The 16,308-nt window shown below is 48.1% G+C and overlaps 1 protein-coding gene across 1 annotated transcript in view; it reads right to left on the reverse strand.

Moving 5' to 3' along the window:
* Positions 1–8,122: 8,122 nt before the first annotated feature.
* LOC133119321 (PDZ domain-containing RING finger protein 4-like) overlaps positions 8,123–16,308 on the reverse strand; it is a 71,736-nt gene continuing 63,550 nt past the window's right edge. The window contains exons 7-9 of the mRNA XM_061229858.1: positions 15,642–15,743; positions 14,723–14,839; positions 8,123–11,414 (exon numbers count right to left, since the gene is read on the reverse strand). Of these exons, the coding sequence (XP_061085842.1) occupies positions 10,215–11,414; positions 14,723–14,839; positions 15,642–15,743 (1,419 nt within the window). The 3' untranslated portion in view covers positions 8,123–10,214. The remainder of the gene's footprint in view (positions 11,415–14,722; positions 14,840–15,641; positions 15,744–16,308) is intronic.

Here is a 16,308-nt window from a genome sequence, read left to right on the forward strand (position 1 = left end):
TGATTTTTTGTAGGTAAGCTGGGGAAGACCCCTTAACTGCTTGGAAGGCAAGCACCAATGTTTTGAATTTGATGCGAGCCATGACAGGCAGCCAGTGGAGGGAAGTAAGCAGGGGGGTGACGTGTGAGTATTTGGGAAGGTTGAAGACCAGACGAGCTGCTGCATTCTGGATAAGTTGGAGGGGTCTGATGGCGGACGCTGGGAGGCCAGTCAAGAGGGAAGTGATATGATATGCGATGTGATATTTGTGTGCATTTTGTTGGAACGGATCTCTCTCATAGCCTGCCATCTCAAATGGACTGCAGTGGTCTGTAAAAACAGGAGGGGGGGGGGGGGGGTGTCATCAATCTCCCCCACAGACAGAGCAGCTAGCTACCCTCACACCCCTGCGTCCCAGAAGTCACGAGCCAATCAGAGCGTGCGACATGGAAAGAAAGTTAATCACAGAAAGACAACAATTAGGGTTCACAGGGAGGTGGGGAGGGACGGGGAGAGGTGCTGCTTGAAGAGGTGCGTCTTCATCACATGGGCCCATCACAGCGGCAAGCTGCCCGTTTTACTCCCATCTCTATTTCAACAGACTACAGCATGTCCATACCGGGTCTCTGCCGCAGCAGGGACCCGATGACCTGGATGACCTGGATGACCTGTATGACCTGGATGACCTGGATGACCTGGATGACCTGTATGACCTGGATGACCTGGGTGACCTGGATGACCTGGATGACCTGTATGACCTGGATGACCTGGGTGACCTGGATGACCTGGATGACCTGGATGACCTGGGTGACCTGGACTTCATCTGCGCTGCTGCTTCCGCCGCGGAGTCACGGGGCACAGAGTGTGTCCATGAATATCTGAGGTAACTGTTTTTACTGGGACGCGGGACCGGGGGACGACTTCGGACAGACGTCGTGCGATGTCATTCCTAACCGGCACTGCTGTGTGTGGCCGGGGGGGGGACGCGGAAGGAGGTGTGTGTGTGTGTGTGTGTGTGTGTGTGTGTGTGTGGGGGGGGGGGTGATGTTGTGATGACTCAACATGGCATTAATCAAGCCTAAATAATACTCTGCGTTCGCTTTAATGAATCATTTTTTCATGATCAGTTAATGGGGAAATAATGGTTTTGGCAACCATTTACCTTATTAATACCGAGATCTGTCAAGGGGCATATTTAGCGGTGACAGCCGGAATTCAACAAACACTAAACACGTCGAAATTTAATTCATCTTAATAGTCATTTAGCAATTAAAAGTGAAAGCTCCAATGGCGCATGCTAAGCAAACGAACTAAACGTCCGTTTCATTCCATTGCCTGCGCTCGGACCTTCTCCATCTCGCACAGGGCGTGAGACGCGAGAACAAGTGCCCCACAAGAGCCCGTGCCATCCGCCGGCCTGTTCCTACGTAATCTTCTGGAAAGGCGCTCCAGTGACAGGGAACTCCGACGGGCGTCCGGAACTCCCGTTGCGTGACTCTTGTCCGACAATCGGTCATAACAGACCTGGGTCAAACGTATCACCACGTTTTGGATTTAAATACTTTTCTGCGCTCGATCGATCTTGCCCGGAGCATTTGAGCCAATGGAGACGACCGGAAGGCGGGGTTTGCACTTCTTGAGAGCTTTTCGTAGCTTCCAGTATGCCCCCTGGGCTCAGTAAAGCGTGGGAATATGTTGACGGCAGAGCTGGCGGTAAAGCACTGTGATTGTAGCGGTACAATCACAGTCACAATCACATCTCCATCTGACTGTTCTGTTCTGTCAGTGGCCCCAGCAGCAGAGGGCCAGTGCAGCGCTTCTAATGAGGGGGGGAAACGATGAGGGCTTGTTGACATCGACGGTCAGACGGCGTTGCGTTCTGTTGCCGAGGTCCGTGGCTGCCATGGTTACTCGGCGCTCGATTAAACCGGTCGATTGCGCACTCAGCTAGTTTCCTCGGTCTTTACCGGTCGCTGGTTTTCAGATGAAAACAGAAGCTAGCGGTTCCCAAGCCTCTCTGGAAAGGGTTGCGGGGCCCCGGGATGTCGGCTCTTTCGTCAAGAAGAACGCGTTCGAACCCGGGGAGGGCTCGGCGGTGATTAGCGAGACGCGTCTTAATGACGCTTAATGATGGCAGTCGTTCGCTCCGCGGCAGAACGCTCGCCGCGCATAATTTAGCATAAATTCACGGATCCCTGCGTGACTGTGCTGAAGTGGGAAAGGCAAGGCCACGGGTCGCCGTTGGCTTACCGCCGCTGTCGAGCGCTACGGAAAACCGCCATCGTGCCACGCATCTCCCGCCCTGGGGCGCCAAAGCCGCCACGCTAAACCCTCTGGAAACCAGTCCCATCAGTGTCTGAGAACTCCGGCGCTGTCAATCACCGGTAGTGATTGTGACATCAGCATTTGGAACGTTCAGCTGAGAACATTCTAATCGCATATTTGTGACCTCACCAGGGTTAAATCGGATTTGCAGGCGCTAAAATATGTGAAAGGGTTTGCCATGTTGGTTTGACTGTCTCCCTTTCCAGCAATGCTGTTCTGTGATAAGTTGTATGTAATGTCCATATTTTGTCATATTTCTGTCTTGCAAAAAAGCGTATTGCTATTTTTTTGTTGAGGCAAATAATCCCCACACTGAGATAGACCCCACAACCGCACATGAATAAGCAGCTCGTAGTTTGGGCCCCTGAATCAGGCCTCATGAGCTTTGAGACCAATCAAATGGAAATGATACCAAGGAGCCAAGTACAAGTGTGTGTGTGTGTGTGTGTGTGTAAGAGAGAGCGTGTATGTGTGTATGCATGACAGTGTGTGTGTGTGTGTGTGTGTGTGTGTGTGCGCAAGAGAGTGTGTGTGTATTGTCGAGGACCCGGCCCTAGGCCCTCCTGATGAGAGATTGACAGAAGATGGGTTAGGCAGGAATGCATTGTTAACCCCTCGCACACGCCAATGGGGTAGGAGTAAAAGCTCCCGTAAGAGGAGAAGTATATGGTACAAGATAAATGTACAACCGTATATGGATACTGAGGAGTCTGAAGTCAGAGGACTTAGATTCAGGGTTTTAGAGAGCAAGGCTAAAGGCCTGACTGAGGCCATGCGTAGAATGTGTTCTAGCGTGACCATGGAAGATGCTGAACACGCTGAACGGGAAATTGTTGACCCAAGGAGTTTTGCATTCAGGGAGATGATAGATGTGATAACATACTTGGTTGACACGTGTGGGCTTGCTCCTACAGGGGAGGAGCACGAGGCCTGGTTAAAGCAACAGGATGAGAAAGACAATGAAGATAATTGGGAGATCAAAGAGCAGGAGGAGATTGAAAAATGTAAAAGAGATAAGGAAAATGGAAAGGATGTCAATACCGAAAGAAGATTAAGAGGCTTCAAGGGCCTTCCTGATTATAACACAAATAATTTATCGGATAGATTCAAAGGACTGACTATAGAGGAGTTAAATGAGGCGCCACAAAAAGGGGCACCTGAAGAGGGTGTTGAGATGGTGGCAGGCTTTAACTTCTGGCTTGCATGAGATCAAAGTTTGGAGGAAGTCAAGGAGAGACTATGAAATTGAAACAGACACCAGTGATGAATAGGTCCATTAAAAATTACATAAGAGCTACTGTTTTTCCACTTGTATATTAAGATGGTGGAAATTCCCAAACCGGAGGGGCACATGAAATAAAATATTGGGGAAATTTCTTTTGAGGTATGAGAAAATGACAATTGGAAAAACAGAAATAATGAATATGGTCATTAAAAAACAAGTTACATAAGAGATAAATGTCTTCCCGCTTGACATATTGGGGACATTTCTTATCAAAAAAGGTACACTTTTGTATGCAAAAAAGATATATAAGGAATAAGCTTTTAGACCTTAGAGTGGGATCTTAGAATTTGGCTTCAGAAGATATCTACGAGCTGTTGAAGAGAGAGCATCGCAGGACAGCTGTAGTCAAGCTGGAGTGGCGCGCTCCCTCTGCGCGCCACTCCAGGATCTGGATATGGAGAACAGAGTGATGTACGCGGTGCGGACTCAGCCCAAGAGTTGTGGCAGCAGGACTGATGTCGAAGCGGTGTTCATGCGCATCCCTCATCATACAGAAAAGCTGGTGAAAGAGTTAAAGGGCTTTTACGACATGCTTGGAGCCATGAACTGCACCTGGAGGCCAACAGACGGGGCGCGGGGTTCCTCCACGCTACAGAACACCTTCCTGCTGGACCCACGCAAGAACCTGAAGCCTCCCCCCCTAACCTCAGTGTCAGTGAGGAGAGGCATATGCTGCGGCTGCACTGCAAAACCCCCGACGTGTTCAAAGACATACCAGTGCACATCCCAGACAACAGGCAGGAGAAGTACGAAGTGCAAAGTCACGTCTTTCGAAAGTCTGGGTCCTGATCCTGCCCCAGATTCCCAAACCAATGCAGCTGTTCAAAGAGCTCATCAACAGCAAGGAGGAGGGATCAAATCCCGCAGAAAACGAGATGGCTATATTTAGGACATGGGTGGTAATTATAATCTATATTACTTGTAGAAGTAGGAAAAGTAATACATAGAAGTAATACATTATAAGTTTCCTTTAATTTTTATGTCTTTTATTTCTCATTAAGATACTATATACGATATAAATAAGTAGTAGACTTTAGGGGTGTTCGTACCCATTGTATTAATGGAAGTTCAGTAGCTTTTATCTCCATGAAGGGGGAGCCATAAGATAAGGGAAAGGCCAAAGAGGAGGATGGATATTTGAGGGGTGTACCTTGATTTTTAAACATCATAGGTGGAAAGGTAAATTAGAAAGAGCTAAAGGGGTATATGTAACTTGCATGTGATTAGCAAACTGCAAAAGATGATATGTACACTGTAATCTGTATAACTCTATTCTTTTGATTGATTATAATAAAGTATATCTTACTATAATCATATGTGATAAAGATTCTTTAGAGGAATACATTGAATACAGGACATCGAATACCAGATTTGCATCACACCCTTCACTTCGAGACTGGGCTGGAAGTTCAGTAGAACTTACCAGGGCTCCAGGACGTTCGGAGTACTTGAGTTCGTCCCCAAGACACCTCCTCGTGGGGTACTGCTCGTGGGAACGTGAGGTCTGAGCTCGGCAAGGGGTCCGTGGCTCACGACAGTATGCATTAGAGTGTGTTATTGTGTGTGTGTGTGAGTGTGTGAATGTGTGTATTATTATGAGTGTGTTGTGTGTGTGTGTGTGTGTGTGTGTGTGCGTGCATATTTGTGTGTATTCGAGTGCTATTTTTTTTTTCCAAGAAATAATTTCAGTGATAAATCAGGTGGTTTCATTGCCATATTACACATATTAGTGAGTTTCTATACGACACCTCAGTTGCAGAAAGTTGTGAGCCGAAGCTTATAAAATATTGCCATTTTATGACTTTAATAAAAGTTAAATATTAAGAGAACATTTCTTCATCAAAATGTTAATATACTTTGTTTTATTGCTCGTTGGACGGACATATAATAATAATTTTCACAGATAATGTTTCGCTGCAAAGAACATATAAAGGGAATCTTAAATCTTCGGCAAAATGGGAATTTTTGTAATTTATTGCACCTGGCAAATGACCCGTTTAACGAGGCACAGAAAAAAGGGGTTTAATCATTTCAGCAAAAAACTAAACGTCACCTGCTCCTTAATTACCATAAAATATTCACGGGGCTTTGCTTAATTGTTCTTTATTTGACAGGGTTAAAAGGAAAAAGAGGCAGAAAAAGGATGCGGGATAAATAATTGAGCAGTTTCTTCTTGTTAAATCGCAACCCCTTGGTGCAGCGCATTCCTCTGCCCCGCGTAAATCTTCGATCGACATCGCTCCTTTACTCTGAGTTACAATTAAAGGCAACCGCTCCTGTTCCCACAAGCCTGCAAATCCACCAATTGCTTAACTTCCCTGACCATATTCGACCAATCGCACGCGGTTTTACTGTGAAGTCACAGTAGAGAATGAGTACTGGTGGGGATGTGGCTTTATAACTGCCGTAGCGAAGGCTGCAGTCTCAAACCGCAAAATGGCCGCCGTCTTCAGCGGTATCCTAAGGCAGGAAGGCATCGAGGGCCATCCCAATCCAAAGTTTGCAAAACATAGCCTTCTAAAGGTGCCTTCAATTATTTGATGCATCCTTCGACAGGTAGGACATCCCATAAGTCTTTGCGGTTAACCATGGGCTTCTCACTTCTGTTAAATGAACAGCGGCAGAAAACAGTCCCAGCAGAACTGTAAGAGCTCAACCACAAGTGCAACTACACAGCCAGCTTGATATTTTGTTATGGTCACATTCTTCCATGAGCTTTCCGTGAGCTAGCCAGCTAAATTGCTCGTAATCACGTTACTGACTTTGACACCTGCCTTCAAAGGCAGTCTCATAACATGCTGCTCTAGTGCTGTCTGAGCACCTCAGACATCTTTTGAAGGACATCGACTAATCACCAACGGCCTTTGGTTTGACAGGCAGCCGTGGCGGACCCCATATCGAATAAAACCAGGCCTGGTCAACGTCTATCCCAGAGGGCCAGAACGCACGCATGCAGGCTTTTGTTTTCACCAGTTAATATGCCCCAATTAACTAGTCGTACAGGCCACAGGCTGATTTGCTCAAACGATAGACCACAGTAAAACGCGGCCCATAGGGACACAAACAGTCCTCAGCTGCCACTCACAGGTTATTTAATAAACGCTGCTGAAATGCCAGATCACACAAAGGAACGGGGCTGATTGCATAATTAAGAGCAGACGTCTGCAAGGATAAGATCCTCCTCGCCAACCTTGGCAAGCACGACGATCTTGGCATGGGGAAGAGACTCACAAGGCAGCTGAATCAATAAGCACTACATTTGCATCCGGCGTACTGCATGACGTTCGTCTAGGTGCAACGATTAAGAATACGGGCGGTATTTCTCGAAATGACAGACAAACCTGAATACGGATTTAAGATCCTTAATATGTCCCCGGCACATATTCAGTCTGCCATTATCTGAAGAAGTGATAGAGAGCTTGACGCTACATTAACGCGCGTCGAAAGAATTAGCCCGACAACATCGTTGCAGCAAATTACCACTTCGTTTTTCTTCTCGTTTCAAGTTAATAGCAGCGCAAAGTGCAGAGAAAAACCGCAAAGGGTAGATTGGCACCTCCGTGTGTTCACGGGAGCCAAGCGTCCATGAAATGAATCCCCTCCCCCCCCCCCGAATAACGGAAAGGAATAAGTGGCTGTTGTCGCTCGTGGAATCCAAAAGGTCACCGGCGAACGTTTGTGACGGGCCAGGCCCGGGTGGGGCGGAGGGGGGGGGGGGGGGCGTTGAGGAGACGGCCGGCGTTATCGGTTTGACATTTCTGTCAGGAATACTATTCGAGCCGCCGGATGAGTCTGGAAAAAATATCGTGGAGCGCGGATTTAATTACGCCTCTCCGGGTCTTTCGGGGGGGGGGGGGGCGGGCTGTGAGCGGAGCTTAATCACCAGGTTGGAGCCGCCCGCCTGGCAGGCAGGGGGAGTTTTAAGGGCCTCTGCGAAACGAGGAGGTTAAGAGTGAAGGTACGAGCATTCCCGTCTTTACGCGGACGACGTAAACGACCTTTGATTTGTTCGTACTTTTGCACGAGACTTAAGTTTTGACAGCAATCCGTTCACAGGTCCAAAGATATTCAAACACCTTTCCAGATGTTAGAAAAACACATGTGGGATTCTATTTCAAGATATTTGTTGAAATCATTTTAAATTAAATTAAACGTAAATTATAAACTGTACATTATATTTTAAAGCCTAGATTCTGCCAAACTCATCTACTTGTAAAGCAAATCACTCATTTTGCATGATATTTTAGTTCTATTTAGATTTATAAAGCTGTCTAAATTAAAAACATGGCAAAAACCCGCACGCAGACCGGCCCTTGAGGACCAGAGTTGTGCACCCCTGTTCTAACTGAAGTATGTGTGCTTGAACAACAACATTTTTTGTTGATACAGTTCCCAGGGTTTCATCTTGTAACGCAAGAAAATAAATTATGCAGCTGCATAATAGAACTAATGGGACCAAAAACACCATTAAGCATTCAAATATTCACGCAAGAATCATTAGGCTGTGGCGTTGTGTAATAATAGTAAAATGGATTAAGGTAAACAATAATTTCATTTATTTTCCAATGACCACAATTAAAACACGTTTATCTGCCTACACGAATGCCAAACACATATCACCCGAAATAAGACCGCTGATGTTGAACAGAAACATGGAAACATTTACAGTATTTTTTATTTACAGCACACTCATGAAAAACAAACTGATCTGTATGAAAAGTAAGAAACCGCGAAACTCTGCCACACAGCAGAGAAGACATTCATTTCCAGTAGTACTCCATTGTGAGGCTTAAATACAGGCGGTAATGTGAGATATCGTTCAGGCATTACAACAGCACCAATTGAAAGAAAGCAAGATTAAAAACTCAAAATTAAGGCCTGTTTGTTAAGCAAAACCCCAAACAAGTAATGCAAGAAGTGTAGCTCTCGTGCCCCGTTCTTTCGAAAAATTCAAGTCAACAGCCACGGCGCAAAGCTCCCTCGGCGTTACGCTGACACTGAAGCACCATGATAAGATGTAAACGGAAATCATGCAGACGTAATTTCGTGGGTCCCAGCTGTGTCAATCGAAAGCATTCTCCCAGCCTGAAATGGCCGATAGCACCTGGAAACTGAGATAATGTCCTTTTGTACTTATAGCTGCAGAAAGTACAAGTCAGCGCTTGGCTTACATGTAAATATCAAAGTTGATAGCAGATGGGCAAAAGAAGTTCCACTTGGCTAAATCTGTGGGAAGTAACCAGATGGTGAGTCCATGTATTTGTTGAATTGCCCTCTAGCACCTAACTACAATATCACACTCTGGTCCTGGGAGGCCAAAGTAGATGTAAGCTTTGCGTACCTTGAGATTTGACCTTGGAACAAGGGGCGTGACCTCTTTATCCAAGCGAAGACAGATGATTCACTTGAAATTCACTCAAAGACCAGTTGACACTTTGAGCTCGTTCCAATCGCTTATTTTAATCCTTCATTGTCTCCTTGTTTCTTAGCCTGGCCCCTGAAATCAAACAAGACCCGCCAAATTGAGCCAGGAGCTCCCCTCATCTGCCAGGTCTGAAACAGACGTTTGAAGGAACGAGGACCTTCCATTTGCCCAATTCACGTTCTCTCGACGCCCCAGTCTTCCCGCCCTCATCTCGCTCCTTCTCGTTAGGAGCCAGGAAAGGACGCAAGCAAAGGAAGAAGAAGGTGAAGAATAAGCGTTTGGAATGAGCCGCCAACCTCCAGGACTTGAATCTTAGGTTCCTGCTCAGAAAAGAAACCGCTTCAGCTTCGACAGCCGAGGGACATACCTTGTAATTACGAACACAGAGTTGCCAGTGAGACCTGCGGCACAGTCCTCAGGGCGGGTGACTATTGAGCCCTCTGTAAATCCACCCCAGAACGCAGGGGGCTCGAGCCCCTGGCATGGCAACATCTGGGCTGTGATCCCTTCTCTGTTATCCTCCCTGCTTTCTACCTGCCTGAATTAAGTGAAAAAACAAAGGAGACCAGGCCTCCGCTCTCCTTTTACAAAAGAGAATAAATGATACATTGAGCTTCCCCACCTGGTTTGTCGACAGCAGGAGTCCAAACTCAAGTCCTGATTTCCTTTAAATCGGCGGCCATTTTAGGCCTTGGAAACACAGCGGCCATCTTAGGCCTTGGAAACGCAGCATGCGGGCACAGCGGCCCTCCAGGATTTGAGTTTGAGACCTTGTGGAAAGCCACAAAAGTGAGCCATACATTCTCAAGGACCCTAAACGGTCTGATTGAAGCAGAACACCCACGAGTTCATCTGTCTGAATTTGATTTGAAGGACAGGCCTTGTATTCATGAAGCACCGCTGACCACAGATCAGATTTCCCTTCAGGCTATCTCCTAACCTTCCCCATTTGTCACTAAATATTTCAGATTTACAAAAACAAGCTTTAGGCTGCAGAAAAAAAATCTCTGTTGAAAATAATAACAAGCCGTTCCAGAAGAAAAGCTGCCATGGATAAAATGCCTGGAAAAGCAAACGCTTAGAAAACCCAGTTGGGGTTATCAAGAGCGAAAATATCTTTTGTGTTCACGTTCTCATAAGAAAAGTGCCGCATTGAACGAGGCGATTAAGTGTTTCCCGCGCGCGGAGACGGGGCGGGGCTCACACGGTGGTGACGGACAGGAAGGCGCTGTGCAGGTCGGGGTCCTCTGGGGTCCTGGCCCCGTGACTCATCAGCTCCTGGATGGTCATCCAGTTATCCAGAATCTTCCGGTTGCGCTTCTTCATCATCTTGCGGTGGCTGAGCTCCAGGATGGACACCTCCTTCCGCCCCTCGCCCCCGCTCTGGGCGCTCTCCCGGAGGCTCTCCAGCCGGCTCCTCATCATGAACTCGCGCCTCCTCCGCTGCTCCCGCGCCCGCAGGAGGTGCTGCTTGCGCTCCTCCTTGCTCCAGTAGCGGCCCAGCTTCAGCTCGCTGGCGGCGTCCTCGTCGGTGGTGACGCTGCGCTCCTCGCGGATCTTCAGGGCGCGCTCCCGCAGGAGCCGGTCCCGGGCGGGCCTCCGGGCGTCGGGCCGCGGCCGGGCCCTCCGCTCCTCCCTGCACGCGCTCAGGAGGCTCAGCTGGCTCTGCCCCGCCTCCACGCCCGTCCGCTGCTGCACCAGGTGCATGTAGCTCTGGTAGTGGCGCGCGTGCGCCGGGATGTTGGCGTGCCGGCCGGGGGGAGGCGTCGGGGACGGGGACGGGGCGGGCTGGGGGGCGTCGGGCCCGGACTTGCCGGGTTTGGCGACCGCGGGGCTCTGCCCGGCGACCCTCCGGCACGGGCTCCCCCGTTTGGCGGCGCTGGCGGCGGCCCGGGGGGAACTTTCGACGGACCGGCGGGCCCCGGTCGGGGTGCTCCGGCTGCTCTCGGCCGTGTTGTAGGCGCTGGAGCTGTCCCGGTCCGATCCCCGGAGCCGGCGCGCCTGCATGATGCTCCGGCACTCGCGCTCGATGCTCCGCAGCTCCTCGTTCAGGAGGCGCAGCTCCCGCTGAACGCCCTCCTGCTCCGCCAGGCTGCACTCCGCCCTGCGCCGGCCGCTGCACGAGAGGTCGCCCACCTCCAGGCTCTGCACCTCCAGGCTCTGCACCTCCAGGCTCTGCACCTCCAGGCTCTGCCGGAAGCACTTGCGCCCTCCTCGGCCCCTCTCCTCTCCGGACGCCCGTCCTCGCTGGGTTGGCCGCGTCGGGACCGGGGACGGGGACTCCCGTTCGGGGGTCCCGCTGGACAGGCCCGGGTCTCCGGCCTGGTCCGGCGTGTTGGAGGAACAGGTGGCTGCGTCCGTGGTGACTTCGTCTTCCTCCTCTTCCTCACAGCCTCTGGGCTGAAACGAGAAGAATTCAGAACATGTGATGCTTGGCAATCCAGCAACCAAACCTAGAAACAAACAAAAATGTGTTCCGGCCAGACCTGGGTCATATAACATTTGCATTAGATTCAAATATATTCACTCGAGGACTCGGAACTGTACTTTCCTCGAGGGCCCTCATCACACTCCCTGGGTTTGATTTGCATTCTATTTACTCTGTTGATCCTGCCTCGTGCATTTCAGCCGAGGAGGAAGACCTGGGTGCGGATTATTTCATCTGTTCCAATACACCAGGCAAACTCAGTCGAATGCAGAATTTGAATCCAAAACATTTACGATGTGAACCCAGATCCAGGCAACAAGCGTGGCCCAAACGGCCGATCTGACAGAAAACAGCACATCGTCCCAGTTTTGGCAAACGCTTGGGTTATTAACACCAATAGATGACTAAAAACCTCCCCACACAGCAGTGGCCCGCAACGATTTTTACTCCCGTGTGTTTTTCAAACGCCCCGCATCTGGTGGATAACCCATCGTCTGGCAATTATATTCTATCCCTTCACTGTTGCCAGCCTGCTCTTTCCCTGTCAGTCACTCTGTCAATACGGCTCATTTTAATTAGACTGCCGTGAATTGTTTGTTATGCCAATTGCGCCACGTTTCTTTTCAAAAGGCAGAGCTCCAAGCGTAATCAAGTGATAAAGAAAGAGTGTGTAATTAATTTGTAAGCGAACAATAATATCCTCTCCTTCTACTTCAAAAATCTATTTTAATTAGCAAGATAGTTATTGGATTACCCACTACACTTTGCAGTCTGTTCAAACCGACAAGGTCATATGACAAGGTGCATCATCCAACATGCTATTTTGAAGATGATCACCATCCTAATCCAAACATGTTTGAAGAACAATGTTCTTCCAAATTTTCAAAGCTCTCATCGGCAGATCCAAAATAGTAACTGCTCTTCTGGAGACTCCACTCATAACAGCCACACAGAGACCAAGTCATTATTTCAGTATAAATTTCAAAGATGCTGCTTCATAGCATTTTGCACACTTGTGGTCAAGGCGTTTATGATCCAGTTTTAACTGTTGTGTGACTATTCGTGACTTCACTGCAAACTAAAAGAGAACAACTTCCTCTTTACATTTTCACCAAAATGTTTTGTATTTAAGGCACTTTATTTAGGCCTAAATTATGAAAATAATTTAACTGAAGTGTCTCTTGCTCATTTAAACTGTTTTTTTTTTTTTAAAGAACACACAAATCCGATCTGGCCAATTGCAATTAGCAATAGCAGCGCGGACTAATAGTCTGATGGGAAGGAATTGAAAAATAAATTGGATTTGCCTTGTGTGTGAAAGTGTTTTGTTCCAGCCAGCCTCTTGACAGATCAAGTCAGGTTCCCTAATCTTGTGCCGAAATGCATTTTAATGCAATGCGGGTTATGCTTTTCAGGTCAAGGTTTCGCTTGGCCTCTGAACTTTTCCAATTTCAAACAAACCGGCTTAGCTCCGGTCGCCAGGCGTCGACACGTTCAGACTCCGGTCGCATCAGCTCCCGGCTCATCAGCCAATCGATGTGACGTGAACCTCTTTCCCATCGGGCTCATCGGCCGGAGCGCATCGCTGAAAATAAAAGCGTTCGTTTGGCTGAGGAACAATCTGACTAATTAAAAGTCATTAAACGAATATGGAAAAATCCATTCGTTGCAAAATCAACGGTGCGTCCCTCAGGGCGGGTAAATCGGCTCATTATCCGTGTCTCATCGAGAGCGATTACAGTTTATTTGTACAGCAGGAAACTGCCGTTTAAAGTTGGAACTGAAGGGTAGGAGTGCGGTCTGAGATGCCTGGGCTCACTCTGAACGTCTCTCTGCCTCGCCTGCAGGGACCAACTCCGGCCCTCCAATCCAAATCCAGCTCTGTTTTTCTTTCCTCCCGGGTAATCAGTGCTACGGATTGGCCCAGACTGGCTTCACACCTGACCGCCCCAGGTAAAGGGAGGGTGGAAAACCAGCAGTCCTCGGCCCTGGAGGACCGGGAGTCGCTGATCCCTGCTCGACAGTTCTGGATGACCTGGCACTGTTCCCACGCCCTGCCTACTTGCTGTGTCAAAAAGATTTCCTCATATGAGGGTGGAATTGACCGTTTGTTATCTACCCCAACTGCCTCATTCTGTTTCCAGGAATTATTTTATGACCTTTACCTTTATTCAACAGAATGAGATCATTTCCCCAAAGCAGGACACATCATACCCCATGCATCACAGAGGAGTGCTGAGGTCAAACTGGAGAGCTCAGATCCCCTTGGCTCACATGCGCACCAACACACACTCTCACACACAGGCACACATGCACACACACACGCACGCACACTTACACACGCACACACACTGGTGAAAGGTTGCCATGCAAGGCACCAACCAGCTCATTGGGAGCAATTCGGGGTTGGGTGTCTTGCACGAGACAGTAGTCCCCAGGAAAAGGGTTGGGCAGCCCTGTTCTAGCTGTTGAATGAGGTGTGCTTTGTGAGGGTTGGAGTGTAAACCTACTGGACAGTAGATCTCCAGGAACAGGGTTGGGCAGCCCCGTTCTAGCTGATGAATGAGGTGTGCTTTGTTAGGGTTGGAGTGAAGACCTACAGGACAGTAGATCTCCAGGAACAGGGTTGGGCAGCCCTGCTCTAGCTATGCTCTCTCCAGTTTCCAGCTAAATGAAGAGACAAGCCTTTCCTGCTACCACCTCAGAGGAAATAAGGAACTAATGTCAGGACTTTTTGAAAGACATTTTATGGCTGGTAATTCCTCAAAATCTGCATTCCTACTTCACATATCTGAGCTTCTTTCTCATGCTCATTTTTTTCAACCCTTCCAGCCATGATCAAAAAGAATAGAACATTGTCAAAAGATAGATAAACAAATAAATCTCAATCATTTGTAATTTACAACAACACAAACAATTCCAATGCATTAACTTCTAAAAGCTACCGAGAGCGTGACATCTAGTTTCCAACATCTCATACAAATCTTTCTCTTTGAATCTCGCAATGCTATCAACAGCCGTATGACGATCTATAAATATGATGATCTATAAACAAAACAAATGTTAGACACCAAAGGGCATTAATTTAGGAGCCCAAAACAAAAGTACGGCAGTCATTTTCACTGGTAGAAAAGCTATAAGGTTGAGAGTGGTTTATGGTACCTCTTGGCGCAAGAGACAAAACAAAAATGTTTACAGCCAGCAGAAATATAATCCGCAGGCAAGCATTTCCCTCCATTTTCTCCAATTCGGAGCGTGCCTCCTTTTCGGCTCTCCCCACCTGCTCCTCCCTGCTGCTCGTGTGCCTGACCTCCTCCGTCCCCCGCTCCTCCAGCATCTCCATCTTCAGGTCCTCCAGGAGCCGGTGGTGCTCCTCATCCAACCAGCCGTCCTCCAGCTGAGGGCCAGGAGGTCAGAGGTTAGAGGGCACAGGTCAAAGGTTACAAGACTGGGGGAGGGGGATGCCCGCTTTGACATAATGAGGCAAGAGCGCACCAAGGGTACAACTCGGGGCGCTTGGGATATACAAGAACAGAGGTGAGTGTATTGCTTCTGAAAGGGGCGAAGAAAAGATATATTCCTGTAAACTTTGGTGAGGAAAAACAGCCTTGGCAGATGAGGTCATTTTGTCTGTTTGGACCTTCCACTCATCTGTGATTTTGCTTTCTCATTTACTGATGAAAACGTCCAATGACTCTTCAAAGGTAATAAAGAAGTTTATGAGGCAGATATGATCGCTTTTGTGCAGATGTAGGCTATCCTCAGGAATAAAGTCCACACAAAAGCAATCATTTATGTCTCCGAGTCTTGTTCATTACCAGAGTGCCACAACTTTTTATTCAATTATTTTTGAAAGAAGCCTCACTTTACTTGATTATTACATTACATTACATTACATTACATTAACAGCATTTGGCCGACACTCTTATCCAGAGCGACGTACAGTTGATTAGTCTAAGCAGGAGACAGTCCTCCCCTGGAACAATGCAGGGTTAAGGGCCTCGCTCAAGGGTCCAACGGCTGTGCGGATTTTATTGTGGCTACACCGGGGATTGAATCTCTGACCTTGCGTGTCCCAGTCATTTACCTTAACCACTATGCTACAGGCCGCCGACATGACTTTTTATGACTTTTTATGACTTTTTATTTGCACAGTACTGTCCCCGGCCCTCATATGAAGGCCGTCACTCTCCCCTCACCTGTATCTCAGGCCTGGCCACCAGGAGCAGAATGTTCCGGAAATCCTCGATGCACAGCGCCGTCACCGCCTCCTCCCTGTTCCGGACGTCCTGGCCGTTAATCTTTAAAAAACAAAAACATCACAAAGACAAGAGCGTTCCTTCCCTTTTTCTGCTCACGGTCCAGCTCAGAGAGGTCAATGTACCCGAAACCACAGGTTTTTCCAACCTACGCTCATCCGACTCTAGCAGATTAAGTACCGTACACATCCGATTGGGGATCGTATGTACTCAGTGAGAGTTTGTTTAACGCTGAACATTTTACTTGGTTGACACGTTGATGTCACCACCGCTGCCCCAAGCGATAATGCCATAATGTACCAAATATGACGTATACTGCGCCTATCCAAGCTTACGGGCGGTCGTGTGTAGGGCAATGAGCATGTGGACAGGGCTCTACAGGCTGGGCCAGAGGTGGGACGTCTCTGTTTCTCGCCTTCATCCCATTTTACATTACGTTTACATTTTAGTCATTTGGCAGATGCTTTTAATCCAAAGCGACTTACAAGTGCATAGGCTCTTCCACAAGGTTAATAAGCATCACATCCATAACTCGGAAAAAACACATGAAATGCTGTTCTAAACATATAGTCATCATAAGTGCATTTAGCAGACGCTCTTATCCAGA

The sequence above is a fragment of the Conger conger genome, chromosome 19, assembly GCF_963514075.1.
Source record: "Conger conger chromosome 19, fConCon1.1, whole genome shotgun sequence".
NCBI classification, from domain to species: Eukaryota; Metazoa; Chordata; class Actinopteri; order Anguilliformes; family Congridae; genus Conger; species Conger conger.